We start from the raw sequence: 26,188 nt of genomic DNA on the forward strand, positions 1-26,188 counted from the left end.
GGACCAACCATGCTAGACTTGCACATTCAACACTTTTCTCACAGAACCCAGCATTGTCAAGGAGGAGGGGAGGGGAGTGGGGGGGGGGGTGATGAAAAGAGGAAGGGAAGGAGGAGGAAAGATCGCCCAGCCCTGATTCTGTTCTAAACAGCTCATGATAAACACACCACACCATGTGGTGACCATTGAGGCAGATGCCATCCTGCCAGAGATCGACATGGGGGGTAAGGAGGGGGGTTGGGGGGGGGGAGGGGGGGACGGGGTTGAGGGTGATGGGAGTGGAAGGGAAAAGGGCAGGGGAGTGTATAGGAAGAGAATGGTCAGAGGAGATACCATCTTTACTTAGTATTTCTTGATAACTTGCTCCCTCTGTACTTGGCCAAGGGAAGGGGGGAAAGGGAGAGAGGGTATGGGGAGGGGTGTTGGTGGGGATAGATGCCATGAAAGGGGGGTGGGGGGAGAAGAGTAGGGAGGTAGGAAGGAGGGGTCCATCAGTGCGCAGTGTGTCTGAGAAAATCCCATGCTTCCACCATAGGCGCCTGACACACTATAACATCCACCCCTTGCTTTTGAAAGCAATGTCCTCATTGCTGCAGATCGCATACCAATCAATTGCTTCATGCAAATGGTGAGACAAATTCTCCAACGAAGAGCATTAGCAAAACATTAATACATAAGGATCTTACAGGAATCCCTGTCATCATACATTATCTGATGTATGTCACCCTTACATATTACAAATAAATGCAGAGCATTGTCAGCAACAAAAAAGCAGTACCTAAAAACCTTCAAACAAGAAAGGCCAGTATAGAAATTGTAACTTAACAGACTGAATAACCATAAAACATGAAAAGCAGCATTAAACTTCCAGCTAAAACACCACCCTGTACGCAAAATACCAGATCCACTAGCAGGCTACAGCAGCAAGTCTACTCACTGAAAGGTGGTTCACATTAGTCTTGTACATAGCACTACATTTTGGGAGTATTGACCTTGTCAGTCTCCCATCCCAGTTCCTATCCATTTGAGCCGACATTCTAGCACCTTTTGAGCCACAAGACATGTGAATTTCAGGCTTCAGATGAGACCTGGTGCTAGTCTCACACAAACCAGTGCACACTGATTTGCGTGATGGTCTCGGAGTCTTGACTGCAGCTTGGCAGTCTACGTCATTCTCCCTCTTCCAACATTGACCAGGAATCCCTGGATCAGGTGGCATGGGCAGCAGCACCCATTCATCTCGGCATGGATCATCACCATTGCAGTCACCTACTGAATGGCTCTTCATCAGTTTATCTGAAATCCTTTCTTTCAGTTTATGATCCTGCCCCTTGAGACCATTGTGGAAGTCTCTGTGTATTTCATTGTGGGAAACCTTGCTCTTTACTTTGGGGAAATCCTTACCCTTGTGGTTTGGGGAAATCCTATTCCCCACTGCTGACTGGATTTTTCCTTTCCTGACTTTCTTCTTTTTCTTTTTGCCCACAGCCCTGTTCTTAACTAAAACATCTCTCTGACCAACTAGACCTGACACTAGCCCCTGCATGGACCTGAATTTTCCCTCTAACAACAACAGTTTGTCCCCCAGTCGTGCCATCTGTTCCCTGGCCTGTTGCTGTTGTTGGTCCTCTTCCAGCTCTCTCTGCAGCCTCAGGGCTTCATCTCTGGCCTGGATGAAGGTGGTTTGAGGCTCTTGCCTCACTACCTGGCGCAGCTCCCTTTTCAACAAGGCATTCCGGAGGCCACTGATGAAGTGGTCCCTCAGCATGTCAGCGGTGAGGGCCCCAGTCGTCTTCATCTGGATGGTTCTCTCCATGCTGCGCAGAGCATGAGAGTAGTCCATGATGGACTCCTCCGGCTGCTGTACCCTGCTGAAAAGTATGGACAGTAGTGTGGTGACACGCCGTCCATCACCGAACACCCCCAGCAGAATGCCGGTCACCTTCTCTGGGGTGTTGGTGTCCTCCAGGTCCCGCAGCATCAGCTCTCTACGTGCGGTTCCCTGCAGATGGCTGTAGATGAAGTATGCAGCCATCTCGTCTCCCATGGGGTATGCGGCCAGGACCCTCTCCGCCTCAGTGACGAAGTCCTCAGCCGACGTCTTGCCTGGCTCACCAGTGAACACTGGCAGTGTGGGTGCCGCACACCACTGCATGGGGGACTGCTGTGCTGTGGTAGTAGGCATGGTCATCCTCGGGCTGGGTTGGGCTGTGCTGGGCTGCGTTGGGCTGTGTGCTGCTAAAGATAAGAGACACCTCACCTGCTGATCCTGTCGGCGACGCCAAGTTGTTAAAAGTGGGGTAGTAGTGGTGGGGGTAGGGGTTGAGTAGGAGTAGGTGTAGAAGGTAGAAGGGGTAGAGTAGGATAACAGGCAGAGGACAGGTACACAATCCACTCTCTCCTCGTACCACAGCAGGGTCTTTTAGAAAGATGAATTGAGGTGTTTATTTCTCTAACTTAACAGCACACCTGGAACACACACAATATTAAAACCCAGGTTAAATCAATACCAAAACATATGCTAAACATAATTGCACTGATGTAACAGAACATCATTATGTTGTCTGGACAAGTAAACAATTCCACAAATAACCTTTCTCCATTCTGACACTCAATGTCTAGCCGTACACTCTCTCCTCAAAGAGATCTATGTAAAAATGTAAAACAAGCTTCATATAGCTTCATATAGCTTACCATCAACAATCAGTGGCACATAAGTTAATGTGCACCAAATATATGACTAACAAATACTAACTCCCAGTGTTTAACTCCTGTCAAACCACCATAGAATAATAGCTGTCACACCAAGTATGTGGCAGACAATTACAAACTCCTAGTGTTTAACTTCAGTTAAATCACCATACAGTAATAGCTGTTTCCATTAAGACTGAACAAATCTGTACTTTGTCTCTGCAAAGTATCTCATTGGTAAAATGTTTACATGGGAATCATATAGTTACCAAGTAATTTGGTAAATATATAGCAACCTGTGTGCACCAACATAGAACTGCCTGTCAGTGGTCTCAAATCTTATTGAACACATACAGCTATGTGTTACCCCACTGGCATATAACACATGACTACAGCACATGGTAATCACAACTACCAAGTCACACATGTCCCCATGTTGCATTATCACCCATGTGCACACACATGGAAAAGCATGAACATACAGTTAGCCTGTAGATTTGTTCACCTTGAATATAACCATCACCACCTAACATACAAAATAGGTATGTCATGCCTCAAAATAATTCCAACTGTTACAACCAAAACATTCTACACAGATGCAACCCACACATAATCTCTGTGTTTCTTTGTGTCTAAATGCTTACATTGACACACAATTGACACAACAATTGACACACCACTGACATGTTACTGAACATTATCATTTATGTAAGCCAAGATGCACAACCTGTAAACCCAAACATGATGTCCAAGCATCATACCATAATATCAACCTGTAGGAAACAGGAAAGGGGGGGGGATACCCAAATACCCTAAACCAGTACTCCATTTAGTCATGTATTGGCTACATTGTGTATTTTAACCACTTTTCCCTCAGTCACCAGCCTCAAATACAATTAAGCCATACACATGCGGGCTATGCTCTCTCACAAGTCATGGTATCTGCATCAACACATTCCAGTTACATTAACTGTGCAATACCACATCAGCCAAAAGTGTCATAATGTTCTTGTGATACAACATTACAATTCGACAAACTCCAAACTGTTTCCAAAAACCAGAAAGTAAATTGCCAACAAACCAAATTACCAGTACAAGCATTACTCACAGCCCCAACGTTTCAGGGTTCACTTTATATTCATGTAGCAGAACACAATCCCACTGAGCCAGTGTGTTAGTTACAGAATCCAAGTATAACATAAATCAAGCATTCAACTAAGTCTGAAAAATAGATGCTAGTTTGACACTCACAGCCCCCATGGTACTGTCTTGACCGTCTGGCTCTCCTGGCCTGCTTCAAGGAAGGAAAAGAAAGAAACCCCACTTGCCTATTCATTTTATCCTCTTCACAAGCTGGCGCCGCATGCAAACTATCTTCTGACCCAGAACGTTTCCAATTGGCTGAAGTTAACAGACCAATCCGGGACCAACCATGCTAGACTTGCACATTCAACACTTTTCTCACAGAACCCAGCATTGTCAAGGAGGAGGGGAGGGGAGTGGGGGGGGGGGGGGTGATGAAAAGAGGAAGGGAAGGAGGAGGAAAGATCGCCCAGCCCTGATTCTGTTCTAAACAGCTCATGATAAACACACCACACCATGTGGGGACCATTGAGGCAGATGCCATCCTGCCAGAGATCGACATGGGGGGTAAGGAGGGGGGTTGGGGGGGGGAGGGGGGGACGGGGTTGAGGGTGATGGGAGTGGAAGGGAAAAGGGCAGGGGAGTGTATAGGAAGAGAATGGTCAGAGGAGATACCATCTTTACTTAGTATTTCTTGATAACTTGCTCCCTCTGTACTTGGCCAAGGGAAGGGGGGAAAGGGAGAGAGGGTATGGGGAGGGGTGTTGGTGGGGATAGATGCCATGAAAGGGGGGTGGGGGGAGAAGAGTAGGGAGGTAGGAAGGAGGGGTCCATCAGTGCGCAGTGTGTCTGAGAAAATCCCATGCTTCCACCATAGGCGCCTGACACACTATAACACATGTCTTTCTTTCTGTGTCAATTTCTGCAACACAAGCTGGAAAGAAATATGTCTTTCTTTCTGTGTTAATTTCTGCAACACAAGCTGGAAAGAAGCAGGTCTTTCTTTCTGTGTTAATTTCTGCAACACTAGCTGGAAGGAAGCAGGTCTTTCTGTGTCAATTTCTGCAACACAGGCTGGAAGGAAATATGTCTTTCTTTCTGTGTCAATTTCTGCAACACAAGCTGGAAAGAAATATGTCTTTCTGTCTGTGTCAGTTTCTGCAACACAGGCTGGAAGGAAATATGTCTTTCATTCTGTGTCAGTTTCTGCAACACAAGCTGGAAGGAAGCATGTCTTTCTTTCTGTGTCAATTTCTGCAACACAAGCTGGAAAGAAATATGTCTTTCTTTCTGTGTTAATTTCTGCAACACAAGCTGGAAAGAAGCACATCTTTCTGTGTTAATTTCTGCAACACAAGCTGGAAAGAAATATGTCTTTCTTTCTGTGTTAATTTCTGCAACACAAGCTGGAAAGAAGCAGGTCTTTCTTTCTGTGTTAATTTCTGCAACACTAGCTGGAAGGAAGCAGGTCTTTCTGTGTCAATTTCTGCAACACAAGCTGGAAGGAAATATGTCTTTCTTTCTGTGTTAATTTCTGCAACACAAGCTGGAAAGAAATATGTCTTTCTTTCTGTGTTAATTTCTGCAACACAGGCTGGAAGGAAGCGGGTCTTTCTTTCTGTGTCAATTTCTGCAACACAAGCTGGAAAGAAATATGTCTTTCTTTCTGTGTTAATTTCTGCAACACAGGCTGGAAGGAAATATGTCTTTCTTTCTGTGTCAATTTCTGCAACACAAGCTGGAAAGAAGCATGTCTTTCTTTCTGTGTTAATTTCTGCAACACAAGCTGGAAAGAAATATGTCTTTCTTTCTGTGTCAGTTTCTGCAACACAAGCTGAAAAGAAGCATGTCTTTCTTTCTGTTCCTGTATTGATATCTGTCAGATAATGGGTCGGACATGATCAGATGACCATTCTTGAATTATGTAAACAAATGTATTTAGAATTTAAAATAAGTTTCTGTTTTGTTGTGTTATCTTTAAAGTACTTCCTGACATATTCATGACATTGGCTGACATATTTCATGATAGTGTTCACCTTGCATTGTTTGATAAATGCCATTTCTATAGACTTATAACTTCATTAATATTTGCTGCTTTTCTTTCTTTTTTTTGCGAACAGGAACAATAATTTCCTAACTCGGCTTGTGATATACCAGTTTGTTGTTACTAATTAGGAAAGATTTCAATCATTTAGACAGGGGGTGAGGGGATATTGGTGATGGTGAGGGATTTAACTCATTCTACCCCACGGTTGCATGCCTACTACAACTCCCCTGGACCAGTACTGCATGAGATCACTGTAGAAAAAGTAGGGTTGTTCACTTAAATGGTGAAAATCGATGGAGAATTGTCGAGTTAATCGGTCAAACAAAGCTTCGTTTTCAGACCTCCGGAATCCATTAACAGCTCAGTTTATAAAACACCACTTGTACCAAGCAAGATTAAACCAAATTTGAATAGTGTATTAGTATGAGAATACTCCTACCAGTTCCACAGGGGAAGTAACCATGGTATGAGTTAATTTGTACCTGGGGTATAATGAGTTAAACTGATATGGAAGAAGAGGATAGGGTGCAAGGGTATGATCAAGAACCTGATACTATAGGAAATCCATGGTGTACAACCAGGTAATGCCATATATTTATTACCTACATTGTTAAGTTGATTTTGAAGTTATTATTATCTGTATGTCAATTTGAATGGTGTATACCAAAAACAAAACAAAAAATAGAAAATGACCAGCTGGTAAGTGACATCATGAGACAGAATGAGAAGGGCAAAGAGAGAAAGAGAGGGGGTACGGGGTGGGAGTGGATTGAGCTTGGGTTGTTCAAAGTGATGTTGCTGATTTTGGAGAACTTGCTCCAGTGTTGTCAAAAACCTTCTCTCTGTTGCCACTGTCCCAGTCATACTTTGTCAGCATTTTTTCATTTTGTAAATTTGAGTTCATCTATGAGATTCCTATTCATCTTCTATATATTTATGATTTCCACATGTTCATTGCAATGTCAGTGGATCTTTCCAAAGATAGAAGGAAGGAGGTAAACAAGACAAAAATGTCAGCTGACTTTTGCGCCGGTATTGTGTATTGCTGTTTTTTTTGTCTAACATGCATCCTATCTTTTTTTTTTTTTTTTCAATTCTAGCTTGTGTTAGGGTTTACTTTAACCATGTGCGTGCATTTGAACAAGATCATAGATTTGTTCATAATCTTTGAAATGATAATAATAATAATAATAATAATAATAATGGTATTTATATAGCGCTGGATCTTGTGCAGAGACAAATCAAAGCGCTTTCGCACCAGTCATTCACAATGAGACTGAAGTTCTTGAACAGGCAGCTTTGAAGCAATCTTTATTCTTCTGAACCTTCCCCATCTCCTTCTTTACTTTTTTTGTTTCTGGCTTTTCCATCAGTTTTATTACACTTCATTACTTATCTATGGATGGGCCACTGAATAGATGATTTGATTCTTTTCGAAGTTAGGAATGAACTCCGTTTTTTTTTTTCAGCTATGTGAATGTATTGGTCAGCTATGTGAATGTATCGGCATGATTAAGGGCATGTCCAGTTCATTGTTACTTCATTGATAGCATTGAATTAGTAATTATGTTTATTTGATTGGTTTTGTTGCAGTTGAAGCGTCTGAATGTTTTGTTGTTTTTTTCTTAACATTCACATTCTGTAGTGAAGATATCAGACAGTTACGTTTTCACAGATAACAAACTTACACACACACACACACACACACACACACACACGTATATGCACACACACACACACACACACATACATAGATACATGCATATATATCTATACATGGGTGGCACTGCTTGCTTGCAACATGCTCTCCCCAGGGTGAGCTGCCTGAATTTAACTCAAAGGAATTTGTTGTGACAAAAGGTAGTGTACTATACAATGCGTTTCAGTGCTTTTGTCACAGAGTGTAATTTTTCCTCTGCTTTCTGCTTTCAGCGCGCCATGCCCAACAACCCAAACCCTACCAAGAAGCTCTTCATTTCCAATGGAGACAACGAGGCAAGTGATCCACCGGTTGTCTTTTCCTTAGTGATAATGTCCAATTCACCCCTCATCGTGTGTGTTTCAAAGAACCCTTTATTAACCAGCCAAAATGCTAAATTCTTCCTTTTGAAGCCAATGATAAAAACTAATGAGTCTTGAGCTTTGCAAAATGATTATGATAGATTTTTTTTTTGACATTGATAGACACACAAATTGAGGACAATTTTGTGAATATATTTTTAATTCCAAGGGAATATATTCCCCTGTTCCTCATGCCCTCTATCCTTGCCACACACACACGCATACCCCAACAATGTGGTGCAATATAACGCAACGCAATGCAATGCAACACAACAGCACAGCACAACACAGCATAGCACAACACAACACAACACACATTGCAGCGTTATGCAACAACATGTGCTTGCATTCAACACAGAAAACTACAAATCAATGCAATACGTCACACCAACAAAGATCAAACTGTCACGCATGATAACAAACAGTCAGCTCAACAAACGACACACACACAAACAACTGAACACTGAACGGATATACTTGGAACAGGGTCTGCATGGCATGTGCCTGTACTTCCTGCGTACCACGCAGAAAGCCATCACTGTTCAGAACATCGCCCAGGAAGTCAACTTTGGCACGCTGGACTGCACCGGGGGACATGTGCTCAGCGGAATGGAGAAACACCTCTCCAAGATCGTGCTCCCCGCGCTCAAATCCCTTGAGGTGGGTGTACCGTGTAATCTCCCCACTTGTGTTGTTGCGGACGTTTTGTTTGCCCCACCCCCACCCCCTCCCATTTAAAAAAAAAATTCTTTTTTTGTTTTGTTTTGTTTCTGTGTCTATGTATTGGATGTCTGCATGACCTTGATCTTGTATCTCTTCCTGTTGCAGCAAAGAAAAAACAACTCTAACGACCGAAAACACTGTTGCAGCAAAGAAAAAACAACTCTAACGACAGAAATCACTGTTGCAGCAAAGAAAAAACAACTCTCTAATGACAGAAATCACTGTTGCAGCAATGGGGCACCCTGACCAAGGAGAAGGTGCAGACGGCGGACGAGGAAGGTGAAGGGACCAACGGCAAGAGGGGGCTGTCCACACAGGTGGAGGACTTCCTGGAGCAGGTGGAGAAGTTCATCAACAACTTGATGTCGGCCCGCAGCAACATGGAGGGCCAGGTGGAGCTGGCAGAGAACGGGGTGGGGCCCATCATTGACACCGTCAAGACCCCAGCAGACTACCAGGATGCCGGTGAGGGACGTGGTTTTTTGTGTGTTTTTTGTTCACCCTTGTCTTTGTTCTTATCTGGTGTTAATAAGAGGTGTGGTTTCTGATCCTTGTCACGTATCATTATTATTATTATTAAATAATGATTGTGTTTTTTTTTCATCCTTGTCTCGTCTTTGTTCTTATCTGGTGTTGATAAGAGGGGTGGTTTCTGATCCTTGCCACTTATTATTATTATTAAATAATGATAATAATGATATTATTATTATTGTTATTTTTATGGTGATGATGATGATGTGTATGACAGCCAGAATCAGAATTTTATTCAGTAAGGCCAAAGCTCCATTTGAAGAGGTTGTGAACTTACAATAAGTACATGACATTTTGCAACAAAAAGAAATCACAAATACAAATGCATGCAAATCTTATCTCTCTCTCTCTCTCTCTCTCTCTCTCTCTCTCTCTCTCACACACACACACACACACACACACACACACACATTTAGTCCAATATCATCTTAGATGAACAGACTATAAATGAATAAATGAACGAAAACATGTGCGTGCGCACACCCACACCCACACACACACACACACATATACACATATATTCATACACGAAACACATACCTGTGTGACAGCCAGCAACACGGAGAGCCTGGAGAAATTGGAGGAGCTGCTGGGCACCTGGTCCAAACAGATTGAACAGGTACTGGCCGAGAGCGAACAGATGAGACGGGAGGCTGACGACATCGGGCCCACTGCTGAGCTGGCCTACTGGAAGTCACGCATGGCCAAGTTTAACAAGTGAGTGGCCACCTTTTTGTTCTGTACTGTCTTGTCTTTTTGTGTTTTTTTTGTGTGTGTTTTGTTGTTGTTGTTTTTGTCATGCATGGCCAAGTAAGTGGCCATGTTTTGTTCTGTATTTTCTTGTCTTTGTGTGTGTGTGTTTGTGTGTGTGTGTGTGTATGATCATGCATGATGTATGACAGTAGAGTGATGGCCTAGAGGTAACATGTCCGCCTATGAAGTGAGAGAATCTGAGTGCGCTGGTTTGAATCATGGCACAGCCATGGATATTTTCTCTCCCTCCACTAGACCTTGAGTGGTGGTCTGGACGCTAGTCATTCAGATGAGATGATAAACAGAGGTCCCGTGTGCAGCATGCACTTAGCGCATGTAAAAGAACTCATGGCAACAAAACGGTTGTTCCTGGCAAAAGTCTGTAGAAAAATCCACTAGATAGGAAAAACAAATAAAACTGTACGCAGGAAAAAATACAAAATAATGGGTGGCGCTGTAGTGTAGCGATGCGCTCTCCCTGGGAAGAACAGCCCGAATTTCACACAGAGAAATCTGTTGTGATAAAAAGAGAAATACAAATACAAGTTCAGCAAGTCATTGTGAATGCTTTTACTGTATTGTCTTTTTGCGTGTGTGTGTGTAATACATGATCAAATTTAACAAGTTAGTGGTCACGCTTTTACTGTATTGTCTTTAAAAAATTTTGTTGTTGTCATGCATGATCAAGTTGTACAAGTCAGTGTGATTGCTTTGTTTTGTATTTTCATTTTTTTTCATCAAACATGACCAAATTTAAAAAGTCAGTGTGAATGCTCTTTTTCTGTATTCTCTTTTTTTCATCATTTCTTTAAAAAAAAAAAATTGTGTGTGTGTTGTGTGTGTGTGATTTTGCATGTGTGTGTGTGTTTGTTTGTGTGTGTGTGTGTGTGTGTGTGTGTGTGTGTGTGTGTGTTTGTGTGTGTGCAGTCTCCTGGAGCAGATGAAGAGTCCCCGTGTGAAGGCAGTGATCGGCGTACTGCAGGTGGCCAAGTCCAAGGCTCTCAAACGCTGGAAGGAACTGGTCAGTCACCACGTTGTGATCATTGACATACATGTGTGGTGTGTGCTTGCGTGTGACCAAACTCTGACTGAATGACACAGGATACAAATGATGGGTGCTTAAAGACAGCTGTCAGTCGGCTGTACCCAGGTGTCTCTGTGTTTGTGAAGCACTTTGACCAAAAGTACACGCAAAATAAGTGTCAATGACAATGCGATTACATACTATTCATACATGTACAGGTGCTTGGCACACAAACACATACATGTGCATACTAATACAAAGACACTTTGTGTGTGTATGTGAATGTGTGTGTGTGTGTGTGTGTGTGTGTGTGTGTGAAAGTGGTGAGGGTTAGTGCATACAGGTGTAGGCAGGTTTGATCAGAGAGTGTTTCATAAAAAAAGGACCAGTTTTGGAAGTCATGGTACATACCTTGGTTGTGTTTTGAAAGAAACAGCAAAAAACAATGTAAGAAAACAAAACAAAATCTTAATGATCAGGAATTATTGCTTTTATTTATGTTTGTTTAAATCTTTAGTTTCTGTTTCTTTTTTTTATGCAGTAGTACAACCACAGGTAATAGTTGTTTAAATGTGTGTGTCACACAGAGCTGTAATTGAAATAATTTTTATACAAGGTGAATAACAAGTTGTGTGAGGGAGCTGATGCAGAATGGGATAGGTGCTGGACATCTGATCATATGTTCACCAGGAATTAGAGTTCGAGGATGCGTTTCGGCATGGTATTGTTTCCTTGGGAAAGGGATACTCTGATTTTCCTTACACCATTCAGGTGTGAATGGGTATCATGTGAGAAAGATTAAAGCAGTATTCCAACCCCAACATACAATGGAACTCACTACTACCTGGATGGTAATAAAAGGCACTGGGACTTTTAACCATTTAAAGAAACCCAAATCTAACCTGCTTTTAAAAGCTAATTTAACCTTTCTTTAAAACAAATTTTTACCCTTTTATAAAAAAACAAATTTAACCTCTTTTTAAAAACAAATTTAACCTTTTTTTTTATAACAAATTAAACTTTTTTCCTAAATACATTGGAAACAAAGGTAGAGGTGTAAAAAATTGCTGTTGTTTGTGTTTGGCAGGATGGCCGCATCACGGATGCTGCCAACGAGGCAAAGGACAACGTGAAGTACCTGTACACTCTGGACAAGTTCTTTGGCCCTCTGGTCAAGTGTACACCTGTAAGCTGGATCACTGTTCACTTTGCTTTGTGCTGGCAGGGAAACACGACTTGACGTAACCCATTAACCGCTGAACCTTGACGGACTAAAATCAATGTGCCCTGAATTTGAAGTGCAAGACCTCCCGAAAACAGAGTATGGCTGCTTACATAGTGGGGTAAAAACAGTTTTATACATAAAAGCCCACTCGAGTACATATGAGTGATAATGGGAGTTGCAGCCCATGAACAAAGTAGTAGAAGAAGAAGAAATGCAAGGATTGGTTCTTGGGCACTTTGAAACAGTGTAATTGATTTTGCTGAACGAAAACAGTGCAACCCAAAGAGGAAGTGAAGGAATACAAAGAAAGTGGTGACTGTCATCCTGACGTGTAACTTCATTCTGACCTCAGTTAGGCAGTGGTCCTTCACTGACAAACATACATGTCAACAACAGTCTGTCATCCTGACGTGTAACTTCATTCTGACCTCAGTTAGGCACTGACCCTTCACTGACAAACATACATGTCAACAACAGTCTGTCATCCTGACGTGTAACTTCATTCTGACCTCAATTAGGCAGTGGCCCTTCACTGACAAACGTACATGTCAACAACAGTCTGTCATCCTGACGTGTAACTTCATTCTGACCTCAGTTAGGCAGTGGCCCTTCACTGACAAACATACATGTCAACAACAGTCTGTCATCCTGACGTGTAACTTCATTCTGACCTCAGTTAGGCAGTGGCCCTTCACTGACAAACATACATGTCAACAACAGTCTGTCATCCTGACGTGTAACTTCATTCTGACCTCAGTTAGGCAGTGGCCCTTCACTGACAAACGTACATGTCAACAACAGTCTGTCATCCTGACGTGTAACTTCATTCTGACCTCAGTTAGGCAGTGGCCCTTCACTGACAAACGTACATGTCAACAACAGTCTGTCATCCTGACGTGTAACTTCATTCTGACCTCAGTTAGGCAGTGACCCTTCACTGACAAACGTACATGTCAACAACAGTCTGTCATCCTGACGTGTAACTTCATTCTGACCTCAGTTAGGCAGTGGCCCTTCACTGACAAACATACATGTCAACAACAGTCTGTCATCCTGACGTGTAACTTCATTCTGACCTCAGTTAGGCAGTGGTCCTTCACCAACAAACATACATGTCAACAAAAGTCAAGAGGTTAAGTGAATTCATACGACTTGGGAAGGGTGTGTAACTTGTCCATGTGTCCGGAGAGTACTTGTCAATAAGCTGAAGTTTTGTTTGTTTTATCTGTTATTTTTAATGTTATTTTTTGTGTTTTTACGCTTGTTTCATTTGACACTGTTGGACTGAAGTTTTGATTCAGTGTGTGTGTGTTGTTATTGTATCCTCCACATCCCAAAAGGGGCAGAAAGATAAATTTCTTTGAATTATTGATATGACTAATGTATTGATGGAGGTTTCTTTTCTCGTGATTGGCGTGGTTGTCTGTTTGTTAGGTCGTTTGTCGTCATTTGGGTCAGTTTTTTTTTTTAATTTGGGGTGAAGGGGAGTGTGTGATAATGCTTGGGTTGTTTGCCAGCTGTGGTTGATTGATCATCCTGTATTGGACAGTTTTTGTGGTGAAACTGAAAGCAAAAAGGAGAGCGGGCGTAAGGGGGCATAAATCTTTAGTATTACTGGGTTCTGTTTACTTGTTCTTAAGGCATTGCTTATCATCCGTAAGTTTCAGTTTCAGTTTCTCAAGGAGGTGTCACTGCGTTCATACAAATCCATATACACTACATGGTAACTGTTAGGCAGATGCCTGACCAGCAGCATGACCCAGTGCGCTTAGTCAGGCCTTGAGGGCATGCATATGTATTTGTGTATCGATCAGAGTGATTTTCTTTTACAGAATTTTGCCAGATGAAACACTTATGTTGCCACAAGTTCTTTTTCAGTGTGCCAAGTGCATGCTGCACACAGGACCTCAGTTTATAGTCTCATCTATATGATTAGACGTTCAGTTTGATTTTCCAGTCAAACTTAGGAGAAAAGGTGAGAGTGGGGTTCGAATTCAAACCCTCACGGAGGCTCTTGACAGATAAGCGTCTTAACCATTCTGCCACCTTCCTCCTGTGAAATCAGTGCCACAAACTATGGAATCCTGTTTTAGAAAATGTGAACCTGTGTACTCTGTTGTTGCAGCACATGAACCTGGTGTTGCAGCACATGAACCTGTGCGTCCTGTTGTTGCAACACATGCACCTGTTAATGAACCTGTGCCTCCTGTTGTTGCAACACATGCACCTGTTGTTGCAACACATGAACCTGTTGTTGCAGCACATGCACCTGTTGTTGCAGGACATGAACCTGTTGTTGCAACACATGAACCTGTGCCTCCTGTTGTTGCAACACATGAACCTGTTGTTGCAACACATGAACCTTTTGCACCACATTAACTTGTTGCAGTATATGAACCTGTTGTTGCAACACATGAACATGTGCCTCATGTTGCAACAACACATGAACCTGTTGTTGCAACACATGAACCTGTTATTGCAACACATGAACATGTGCCTCATGTTGCAACAACACATGAACCTGTTGTGACAATACATGAACCTGTGCTTCCTGTTGTTGCAACACATGCACCTGTTGTTGCAGGCCTCCATGGTGGAGCACATTCCCAGCCTGATGAACGCCATCCGCATGATCTACAGCATCTCCCAGTACTACAACACCTCCGAGCGCATGACCTCGCTGTTCGTCAAGGTCACCAACCAGATGATCACCACCTGCAAGGCCTACATTACCCAGGGGGTCTCCAAGATCTGGGAACTGCCAAGGTGAGCGACACACAGTCTGAATCGGAATACCTTTACGATTTAAAAAAAAAAAAACTTTAAAATTTTTTTTATTTTTTATATCTCAGTGAGGGAAATTAAGACATCTGTTACAATTTGTTTTACCAGGCAACATTTCCGATCTTGTTAATTTTTTTTTAGTGTTGTGTGTGTGAGAGAGAGTGCATCTTCTTGTGTAATTCTTCCCATGTTCTATGCTCTGTCGCCTGATTATCTGTCTCTGGTTTGCCGGGAGAAACAGCTTGGTTTGGAATTTTTCTCCAAATAATTGATATTCATCAGAAGATTAATATGACTTATGGTCAGTATGAACAAAAGAAATTGACACCGGATATTGAAGTCAGATTAATACATCTTTTCTATTTTTACTACAGCAGCCAGTTATTCAGTTCTTGTATGAAACTTTACTGCTGTTGTATGTATGCTGTGAGACTTTGCTGTGGAAAAATAGATCAGCCTGTTACATCCTGTTTTGGCAGCCAATATTTCTGTTCAGGAATATTAAACTTAACAGCTGCTTTATGTATGCCACATTAAATACCTTATGAACAATTAATCTGTTCAGGAACATTAAACTTAACAGCCATAAAACTTTGTTGTGGCAAAATAGATTAACTACCTAATTATCCCATCTATTGTCAGTCCACTTGCACTTTGCGATTGAGGATTGAGAAGATTCTGGAGACCATTATGTGAATCCTGTCTGTGTGTGTGTGTTACAGAGTAACAATTCTGGAGCGACTGTCTGAATGTAGAAAGCTGAATGAGGAATACCAGCGCCAGTTCCAGAAAACCAAGGAGCGACTCAAGGAAAACCCCAATGAGAGACAGTTTGAGTTCAGGTACCTGTGGCTAGAACACTGTTCCACATTGCTGGTGTGGAGTCTGAGGGGTGTGGGGGCTGTTCATTTTGGACCAGGCTGTCAGCAGCTGCATATTGTGAATTTAATTGTATTGTTTTCAGCTTGCCTTTTCAAGGCTTGATCAGTGTGTTAGGTTTATGCAAAGATCAGGCACCTGCTCTCCCCCTAAAAAAAAAAAAAAAAAAAATCTTAGACAGCAGATGTGGTGTAGCTTATATGGATCAGTGTACATGCTTTGACACCTCTTTGAAACAGAAACTGAAACACAGTTTGTAAGCAACAATAAACAGGATGGCGACAAAAAGTACTTTATTTTTGTATTACTGTGATCGTTATATTGCTGTTATCCTTCCGTTACTTCTTTCTTTTTTTTTAAGTAGTATGTATTACATTCATGACAGCAAGTATTAACACATGTTGTCATGGCTGATGGAGAAGCATTTAGAGAAAATCACAATTACAGGCAAAAGGAATGATATATTTGAAGTGTTTCCATACATCAAGTTTGAATTTCTTATTTCTTTCAAAGTTTGAATTTTTTATTTCTTCAGGTTGATTGTAACATATTTTGAAACCATTAAAACAAGTAGAACATCTTAAAAAGAGAAGGACTGCAGTGTTGGCAAAACGGCTCACTGGGTGTGTGTGTGTGTAAATCAGGTACCTGCTTTCTTCCTCCTCATTTAAAAAAAAAAGAATTATTTCAAAGCAGATTGTGGCATATATTGATCTGTCTGCATGCTTTGACACCTCATTGAAACTGAAACAAACCCCAGCAGCAACAACAAAAACCATCTTCTGTTCCATGTTATTCAAATGATATCATACACGCTGCAATGAAACAAAATCATAAACAACCTCTTCCACCCCCAATCCCCACCCCCTGTTCCATTCCATTCAAATACTGTCATTCCTGTTTCAGTGAGAACTACATCTTTGGAAAGTTTGACACGTTCTGCAAGCGACTGGAGAAGATCACGGACATGATCAACACCATCGACATGTTCGCGGGGCTCCCCGACATCAAGATCGAAGGCATTGACACCATCAGCATGCGCTACAAGACCATTGTGGACACCACTAAAAAGAAGTCCTACGACATTCTGGACCATCGCAAAGGAGAGGTAGAAAGATGGATAACTATTTTTGAGCTGTTGTGTGTTCTGTGTTCTGTGTGTGTGTGTGTGTGTGCATGCATGTTTGTGTGTGTGTGTGTGTGCACATGTGTGTGTGTTTGTGTGTATGTGTGTGTGCATGGGCGTGCATGCACATGCATGCTTGAACGATCAACATGTTCAGTTTATGTGTAAGCCAGTATGCTGAATTGTTTTTATATAATAAGACATCATCCTTCCCTTGCAATATCTACTTTGCTTAGATATTTAATAATGTAAAAAAAAAGTTATTATTATTATTATCATTATTAGTTTTCTAATGTTGAGCTTACTGCTGGATCATGACTTAACATATGTTGTGAAATGTATGTGGGCTAATCCATACAATACATTGATGCCTTGAAGAAGTTAAGAAACTGTATGTGTGTGTTGTGGCATGGAATTGTTGCAGTAATTATAATTTTAAAAAAGCAAACAAAAAAACTCATATCTCTGAATCATATAAAACTTGTTGACTATCATTTTAGCTTTAAAACAGAATGTAATTCAGTTCATGTGTCTTCTCTTGAGATTGCAGTATGCATCTTGTGAAAAAATATTTAGAGACTCCTATTTTTTTCTGGTGTTTTGGTTATCCTCAGAATAATATTGTTTTTGAATTCTATATTTTCCAGTTTGACCAGGATTACCTGGAGTTTCGTAACCAGGTGGACAATTTGAGGAACGCCATCCAGACATTCATGGATTCCTGGTTCCAGCGTTCCCTCTCTGTGAGTTTCACATCTTATAGAATTACAGAACAGATGAAACATCTGTGCACACTGGTATACATTAAAGCAAAGCAGGTTGTTGATGCCTACACAAGCATGCTGAAACACAATGTCAGGTCGTCTTGCATCCAGGAACTGCCAAAAGGTTGTTGCACTGTTTTGGATATAATTCTTATTAGAAGCTTGCAATAACAGACTGTGAATTAACGAGATAAGTGATGCATATTATAAATGTTTATTATTTTCATGTTAAACGTATGTATTTACTCATACTGTCTCTCTCTCTCTCTCTTTTTTTCTCACTCTCTATCACACACACACACACACACACACACATGCACACACACACACACATACGCGTGCACAAGCACAAGCACAAGCAAACATTTATGCATGCATGCATGCACTCAACTCCTTAAACTAGCCTTTTCCATACTGTTCATAAAAACAACCCACACTTTTCTTCTTCTTCTGTATGTGTGGGCTGCAGTTCCCACATTCATTGCACACGCACTCATGCATGTGTGCAATCATGCATGAATGCACACATGCACACACATGTATGCATGCATGCACCCACGCACGCATGCACACATGAACAACACACTCACATACACAACACACACACACACACACACAACATGCACACACGCACAATACACTCACACACACACACACACACACACAACATGCACACACGCACGCACAACTCACACACAACCACTACCCCCCGCCCCCAAAAGAGAAAAAAAAAACACACACAAAAACTAGCTTCCCACAAACTATTCATACAAAAATAACCCACAATACAAAACACCCCCCCAAAAATCATCTACACAATAATAACCCACACTACAACCCCCCCCCCCCCCCCCCCCCCCCCGCCTCCCCTAAAACTATCTACGCAGTTTTAAACCCACACTACGACCCCCATCTCTTTCCAAGATAGCCTCCCTCCCCTGCCTCTTCTTTGTCTTCAGTTTCTCAAGTTTAAGAGTTATGCATGCATGTGAATGAATAGTATCAAAAGCTCTTCGATTTGTCTCTGCGCAAGATTCAATCACAGATTGACGTAAGTTTACAGTTGGGCCAACAGCAAAGTGAGAGCTATATTATCAGTGGTTTCTCCAATGCAATAGGAAGTCACTTACAGCTCAGTCTTTTGCAAAGGACTATGAGTATGACTCTCAAACTAGGAGGCAAAATTGCACTGGCTCTTTGTGCGGCAGCCTTTGGGGCTAGTTGGCCTTTGGGAACCATCCCAATGCCAACTGACCTAAAACCCTCTTGGCTGAGAGAGTGGGGATGTAACTTGGGCAAGACACTCCACAATAATCAAATTCTAGCCCAGATAGTCGGGATAGTCTCCTCTGCTGTTCTGATGGTCACAGTCGAAAACGATATGACAATCATACATTATTATTCATCCCCCCGACACCCCTAAAAAACCCATGTCCCCTTACAGACGGAGAAGGCCCTGGAGCTGGTGGGGAAGTTTGAGGCCATCAGCGGGGCCCAGCTGGACATGACGGAGAAGTACATGCGCATCATGATGGGCTACGGCCGTGACCTGGAGCAGATGCGCAAGCTGTACCAGAAGCAGAAAGCGGACCCCACCATCCCCCGCAACCTCCCCCCAGTGGCTGGCCGCATTGCCTGGGCCCGCCAGCTGTACCGCAAGATTGAGATCCCCATGAGGGTTTTCAAGAGCAAGCCCGAGATCATCAAGGTGAGTGTGTGTGAGAGGGAGGGAGGGCGGGGTGTGGGGGTACCTGGGGTATCGTCGTTCAGACCTCCACAAGCCTTGGTTTAGCTGTGTGTTAGAGGAAGGGAGGGAGGGGTGTGGGGGTACCTGGGGTATCGTCGTTCAGACCTCCACAAGCCTTGGTTTAGCTGTGTGTGAGAGGGAGGGCGGGGTGTGGGGGTACCTGGGGTATCGTCGTTCAGACCTCCGCATGCCTTGGTGTAGTTGTGTGTTGAGAGGGAGGGAGGGGTGTGGGGGTACCTGGCGTATCGTCGTTCAGACCTCCACAAGCCTTGGTTTAGCTGTGTGTTAGAGGAAAGGAGGGAGGGGTGTGGGGGTACCTGGGGTATTGTCGTTCAGACCTCCGCATGCCTTGGTGTAGTTGTGTGTTGAGAGGGAGGGAGGGGTGTGGGGGTACCTGGCGTATCGTTGTTCAGACCTCCGCATGACTTGGTGTAGTTGTGTGTTGAGAGGGAGGGCGGGGTGTGGGGGTATCTGGCGTATCGTCGTTCAGATCTCCGCATGCCTTGGTGTAGTTGTGTGTTGAGAGGGAGGGCGGGGTGTGGGCGTACCTGGCCTATTGGCGTTCGGACCTCCACATGCCTTGGTGTAGCTGTGTGTGGAGGTTTTTTGTGAAGTTCAGGCATCTGCATTTTCTTTTTTCTTTTTTTTTCCAGCAGATATGGTGTATGGCCACTCTGCATGCTTTGACGCTGTCCTTGAAACTAAGTGTGTGTGTGTGTGTGTGTGTGTGTGTGTGTGTGTGTGTGTGTGTTTGTGCGTGTATGTGTGTATATGTGTGTGTGTGTGTGTGTATGTGTGTATATGTGTGTGTGTGTGTGTGTGAGTGTGTGTGTGTATGTCTGTGTGTGTGTGTGTGTGTGTGTGTGTGTGTGTGTGTGTGTGTGTGTGTGTGTGTGTGTGTGTCTTTTTTTGTGTGTGTGTGTGTGTGTGTGTGTGTGTGTTTCTTTTTGTAAAATCATTAACATCGATGCAACATACAACAACAACAACAAAAAAAAAACAACAACCCCAAAAACCAAAAAAACATTGATGCACCTGAGGGATAGTTTCATGCATTCCATACTATTAACTGTTAATGATTTGTTAATTGTTTTGAAATTTGTTATAATTGCCACTGACTTGCTGGTTGGTGGTTTCTAAAACAATAGTTTTTGAATATCATGCAGTTTGTGATATAGTTTGTTATCTAAATTCTACACATTCATATCATAGTTTAATAGACGGTACATGAAAGGTGAAAAGAAGATCATTCGGATAGATTGTGTAAGATTCAGCATGTATGAGAAACGAAACAGTGAGGTATGTAGACAGAAAACATTTTACATTGTTTTGTTCAAAATCAAAACTTTTAAAAAGTTAATTTGAAGTGATTTTTATCAAGATTTAAAAAGAGCTAATGAGGTTTCTGAAGCTATGTTCATTATGTTTAGTTATTCTTTAACCAATAACAGTTATTATATTATGTTTTTTCTGTTGAATATACACAATGTTTGATTTTCTTTTTAACATATCATTGCTTGTATATACAACTGTGTTGTTTTGATTTTCAGAACCCAGAGGCCAAGAAAATCATCCGTAATTACAACAAAATGGCTGGTGTGCTTCTGGAATATGAGGTCAGTGGATTCATGTGCTGAGCTTGTTTATTTCTAAGAGAATGTGTGCTATGCTGCTTATGTCCAAGGAGAGTGTGTTTGAGAAGGTGTGTGTGTGTGTGTGTGTCTGTGTGTTCATTTGTTTTTCTGTTTAACATCTATCCACAATTGTGATTTTAGATGAAATTGTGTGGGTTTTTTTATGTGTGTGTGTGTGTGTGTGTGTGTGTGTGTGTGTCCCCGCATGCTCTGTCAATAAAATGAAAAATGACTGCCAAGTCTATTAAAACACCAGATGGGGAGAAAGTTTATAAAAACTGGGTTGTTAAAATAAGACTCATTTTTGATCAAAAGATTTTGGATCAAAATATAAAGACTCACTTTTTATCAAAAGTGAGTCTTACATTACAACCCACAGTTTTTATACACTTTTCCATTTCATGCTCTTGCCACCTTCTTGAAAGAGAAACTGAAACTGTCATCATCATCATTATCATCGTCATCATCATCACTTTTCTGTTTACGCATACCCAGATTCAGACACTCAACTGTTGGCCACTGTTCTTTCTCTGGACCTTGCATTTGGAAAGAACTTCCTCTTTCGCTTTGTCAAGTCTCCACACTCAGCTCTTTCAAGTCTGGCCTTAAAACCCACCTCTTCCCAAAAAAGCCTCCCTTCCCTGCCTCTTCCTTGCCTTTAGTTTCTCCAGTTTTAGAGTAATGACTGGTGCGAAAGCACTTTGATATGTCTCTGCACAAGATTCAGCGCTATATGAATACCATTATTATTATTATTTTCCAGATGCTGTACCACCGCGGCTGGTGCCGTGCGGTGGAGGCGGCCAAGAGCGGCCTGAACGCCTCCCTGCTGGTACGGCACCCAGAGACGGAGGAGGTGTTTGTGAACTGCGACTCCCAGATCATGGAGCTGATCCAGGAGGCCAAGTACCTGCAGGCCATGGGGCTGGAGGTGCCCGAGGCCGCCAAGGACCTCATCGTCAAGGAGATCACCATCAGGAAGAACCAAGTGGCGTGAGTGGCTGGCTGGTGGCACCCTTTCTCTCTCTCTCTCTCTATCTCTCTCTCTCTCTTAAGGCAAAAACATCTGAACTCTGAAGGTCAATCATATGTTCACTTGCTGGTTCAATGTACAGTATTTGTTAAACTCTGTGTTTATATATTTAATGCCCTGAAGATACAACAGGAATTCGTTGACAGCAATGAAGAAATTTAGAATTAATTTACAATGCACAAGAAGCACTTTTGTTCTACAGGTTTAAGTTAGTATTTATTTTACATTGTGTTGTTGCTTTGTGATCACGATATTGTGTAGTTTTGACCTCTTTCTAGGGGCGGGAGGCCTGTAGATTAATTTTTTTCTTCTTCTTCTTGTTCTCTTTGTTCTCTCTCTTTCTTTCTCTCTCTCTCTGCCCCCTCCCCCCTCCCAAGGCAATTTGCAGGCAACACAGACACGCACACATCTTCCTTTTACCTTTTCCCCAAATGGCTGTCAGCAGCAGCAGAAGCAAACACAGATACAAAAATCCCCTTTACCTGTTTTTTTTTTTATCTACATGATTATCATCATTAGCAGCAAACACAGTGAGATACACAAATCCCCTTTGCCATCCCCCAAATGATTGTCATCGTCATCAGCAGCAAACACAGGTATACAAATCCCTTTAATATACCTTAAAAAAAATCTACATCTTTATCATCATTAGCAGCAAACACAGATAGGGAGATACACAAATCTCCTTTACCTTCCCCAAATGATTGTCATCAGCAGCAGCAAACACAGGTATAAAAATCCCTTTTAACTCATTCTACTCTAGGAACAAGTTAACTCATACCATGATTACTTCCCCTGTGGTCCAGGTACAAGTATTTTCATGCATGTGCACTATTCTAATTTTGTTCCTTCTTGCTTAGTACAGCTGGCATTTTAAACAGAACTGTTTATGGATTCTGGAAGCATGACAACAAAGTTTTGTTTGACCAGTTAAATCAACAATTCTCCATCAATTTTCACCGTTTTTGTGAACCACCTGTTATTTTCTGTAGTGGTTTCATGTCGTACTGGTCCAGGGGAGTTATAGCAGGCATGTAGCTGTGGGGCAGAATGAGTTAATCATTTCATTGCTGTGGTAGGAGCTGTAGCAGGCATGTAGTGTGGTAGGAGTTGTAGAGGCATGTAGTGTGGTAGGAGTTGTAACAGGTATGTAGCAGCTGGTAGAGTTGTAGGCATGTAGTGTGGTAGGAGTTGTAGCAGGCATGTAGTGTGGTAGGAGTTGTAGAGGCATGTAGTGTGGTAGGAGTTGTGGCAGGCATGTAGCCAGCATGTAGTGTGGTAGGAGTTGTGGCAGGCATGTAGAGAGTGGTAGGAGTTGTAGAGGTATGTAGTAGTGTGGTAGGAGTTGTCGCAGGCATGTAGTGTGGTAGGAGTTGTAGCAGGCATGTAGTGTGGTAGGAGTTGTGGCAGGCATGTAGCCAGCATGTAGTGTGGTAGGAGTTGTAGCAGGCATGTAGTGTGGTAGGAGTTGTAGCAGGCATGTAGTGTGGTAGGAGTTGTAGCAGGCATGTAGTGTGGTAGGAGTTGTAGCAGGCATGTAGTGTGGTAGGAGTTGTAGCAGGCATGTAGTGTGGTAGGAGTTGTAGCAGGCATGTAGCTGAGGGGTATAATGAGTTAATCATTTTGTTGCTATGGTAGGAGTTGTAGAGGCATGTAGTGTGGTAGGAGTTGTAGAGGCATGTAGTGTGGTAGGAGTTGTAGCAGGCATGTAGTGTGGTAGGAGTTGTAGCAGGCATGTAGTGTGGTAGGAGTTGTAGAGGCATGTAGTGTGGTAGGAGTTGTAGCAGGCATGTAGTGTGGTAGGAGTTGTAGCAGGCATGTAGTGTGGTAGGAGTTGTAGCAGGCGTGTAGAGAGTGGTAGGAGTTGTAGAGGTATGTAGTAGTGTGGTAGGAGTTGTCGCAGGCATGTAGTGTGGTAGGAGTTGTAGCAGGCATGTAAAGTGGTAGGAGTTGTGGCAGGCATGTAGCCAGCATGTAGTGTGGTAGGAGTTGTAGCAGGCATGTAGTGTGGTAGGAGTTGTAGCAGGCATGTAGTGTGGTAGGAGTTGTAGCAGGCATGTAGTGTGGTAGGAGTTGTAGCAGGCATGTAGTGTGGTAGGAGTTGTAGCAGGCATGTAGTGTGGTAGGAGTTGTAGCAGGCATGTAGCTGAGGGGTATAATGAGTTAATCATTTTGTTGCTATGGTAGGAGTTGTAGAGGCATGTAGTGTGGTAGGAGTTGTAGAGGCATGTAGTGTGGTAGGAGCTGTAGCAGGCATGTAGTGTGGTAGGAGCTGTAGCAGGCATGTAGTGTGGTAGGAGTTGTAGAGGCATGTAGTGTGGTAGGAGTTGTAGCAGGCATGTAGTGTGGTAGGAGTTGTAGCAGGCATGTAGTGTGGTAGGAGTTGTAGCAGGCGTGTAGAGAGTGGTAGGAGTTGTAGAGGTATGTAGTAGTGTGGTAGGAGTTGTCGCAGGCATGTAGTGTGGTAGGAGTTGTCGCAGGCATGTAGTGTGGTAGGAGTTGTAGCAGGCATGTAGTGTGGTAGGAGTTGTAGCAGGCATGTAGTGTGGTAGGAGTTGTAGAGGCATGTAGTGTGGTAGGAGTTGTAGCAGGCATGTAGTGTGGTAGGAGTTGTAGCAGGCATGTAGTGTGGTAGGAGTTGTAGAGGCATGTAGTGTGGTAGGAGTTGTAGCAGGCATGTAGCTGTGGGGTAGAATGAGTCAATCATATGGTTGCCATGGTACTGACGACACACGTTACCGTTGCCGTGCTGCAGGCTCCAGGAGATGCTGTCCAACTACAACCGCATCAAACAGTCCATCCCCTCGGTGCTGATGCCCCTGATGAAGCCCTTCATCGGCCTTGTGGAAGAGGCCCTGCAGCCGGGGGTCAGCTCTCTCACCTGGACCTCCCTCAACGCCAACACCTGTGAGATGTCTTCCTTCCTCTTTTTCTCTTCTTTCTTCCTTCTTTCCTTCCTTCCTTTCCCTCTCTGGTCCTGTGCCTGTTTCTTCCTTCCTTCCTTCCTTCCTTCCTGTCCTGTGCCTGTTTCCTTCCTTCCTTCCTTTCCCTCTCCTGTCCTTCCTTCCTACCTTCCTGTCCTGTCCTGTGCCTGTTTCTTTCTTCCTTCCTTCCTTCCTGTGCTTATTTCCTTTCCCTTCTTTCCTTCCTTCCTTCCTTCCTGCCCTGTGCTTGTTCCCTTCCTTCCTTCCTTTCCTCCTTCCTTCCTTTCCCTCTCTTGTGCTATGCTTGTTTGCTCCTCTTGCTTGTCTGGTGGGTTCAGATAAAGGGTCTGGTTTTTTTTGTTGTTTTTTTTTGGCTGGGAAATTTATGCTTCTTTGCCGATATTTATGATTGAGTCAGACACAACAAACACACACACACATACACACACACACACACACACACGCATGCGTGTGCATGCACATACACACACACACACACACACACACATGCATGCACGCACACACAAACACTTCTACACACATGCACACACACACACACAGTACACACACTCACACAGACTTACACACACATTCTTACTAACATCAGAGTTCAGTTGACCAAACAGCAGAACATGAATATCATCAAACCTTATCCTTACCACCAACATCACTCACAAATTCATCAACCCAAACCCCCTCACTTTCTCTCTCACCAACATGCCTGCCTCCCCCTCCACATACACACACACACACCTCCTTACCACCAACATCACTCACAAAAAAATTCATCAACCTGAAACCCCCTCTTTCTCTCCCGCACCCCTCTGCCTCCCCCCCCCCTCGGCTTTCCTTCCCAACAAACAGACGTGAACAACATCTACAAAGAGATGGACGAGCTGGAGAAGCTGGTGAAGACGGTGACGGATGTGCTGGAATGCCGCATCGAGGCGGTGCTCACGGACATGTCCATCACGGCCCTGTGCGACCTGCCCGAGGAGGAGGCCATCACAGCCGACGGGTTCCTGGAGCTCACCACCACCATCGTCGCCCAGGCCTCTGAGCAGCTGGCCACGTGAGTTTCTTCTTCTTCTTCTTCGTTCGTGGGCTGCAACTGCTGCGTTCACTCATATGTACACGGTTGTCCGGATGAGATGAGAAA

At 43.1% G+C, this 26,188-nt stretch overlaps 1 protein-coding gene across 1 annotated transcript in view; it reads left to right on the forward strand.

Moving 5' to 3' along the window:
- The window catches only part of LOC143298099 (dynein axonemal heavy chain 5-like), a 136,983-nt gene that overhangs the window by 24,869 nt on the left and 85,926 nt on the right, over positions 1–26,188 (forward strand). The window contains exons 8-22 of the mRNA XM_076610789.1: positions 7,754–7,816; positions 8,369–8,542; positions 8,836–9,070; positions 9,688–9,853; positions 10,817–10,910; positions 12,001–12,099; positions 14,723–14,904; positions 15,645–15,764; positions 16,708–16,909; positions 17,575–17,670; positions 19,136–19,399; positions 20,989–21,054; positions 21,836–22,065; positions 24,861–25,012; positions 25,894–26,101. Of these exons, the coding sequence (XP_076466904.1) occupies positions 7,754–7,816; positions 8,369–8,542; positions 8,836–9,070; positions 9,688–9,853; positions 10,817–10,910; positions 12,001–12,099; positions 14,723–14,904; positions 15,645–15,764; positions 16,708–16,909; positions 17,575–17,670; positions 19,136–19,399; positions 20,989–21,054; positions 21,836–22,065; positions 24,861–25,012; positions 25,894–26,101 (2,351 nt within the window). The remainder of the gene's footprint in view (positions 1–7,753; positions 7,817–8,368; positions 8,543–8,835; positions 9,071–9,687; positions 9,854–10,816; positions 10,911–12,000; positions 12,100–14,722; positions 14,905–15,644; positions 15,765–16,707; positions 16,910–17,574; positions 17,671–19,135; positions 19,400–20,988; positions 21,055–21,835; positions 22,066–24,860; positions 25,013–25,893; positions 26,102–26,188) is intronic.

The sequence above is a fragment of the Babylonia areolata genome, chromosome 23, assembly GCF_041734735.1.
Source record: "Babylonia areolata isolate BAREFJ2019XMU chromosome 23, ASM4173473v1, whole genome shotgun sequence".
NCBI classification, from domain to species: Eukaryota; Metazoa; Mollusca; class Gastropoda; order Neogastropoda; family Buccinidae; genus Babylonia; species Babylonia areolata.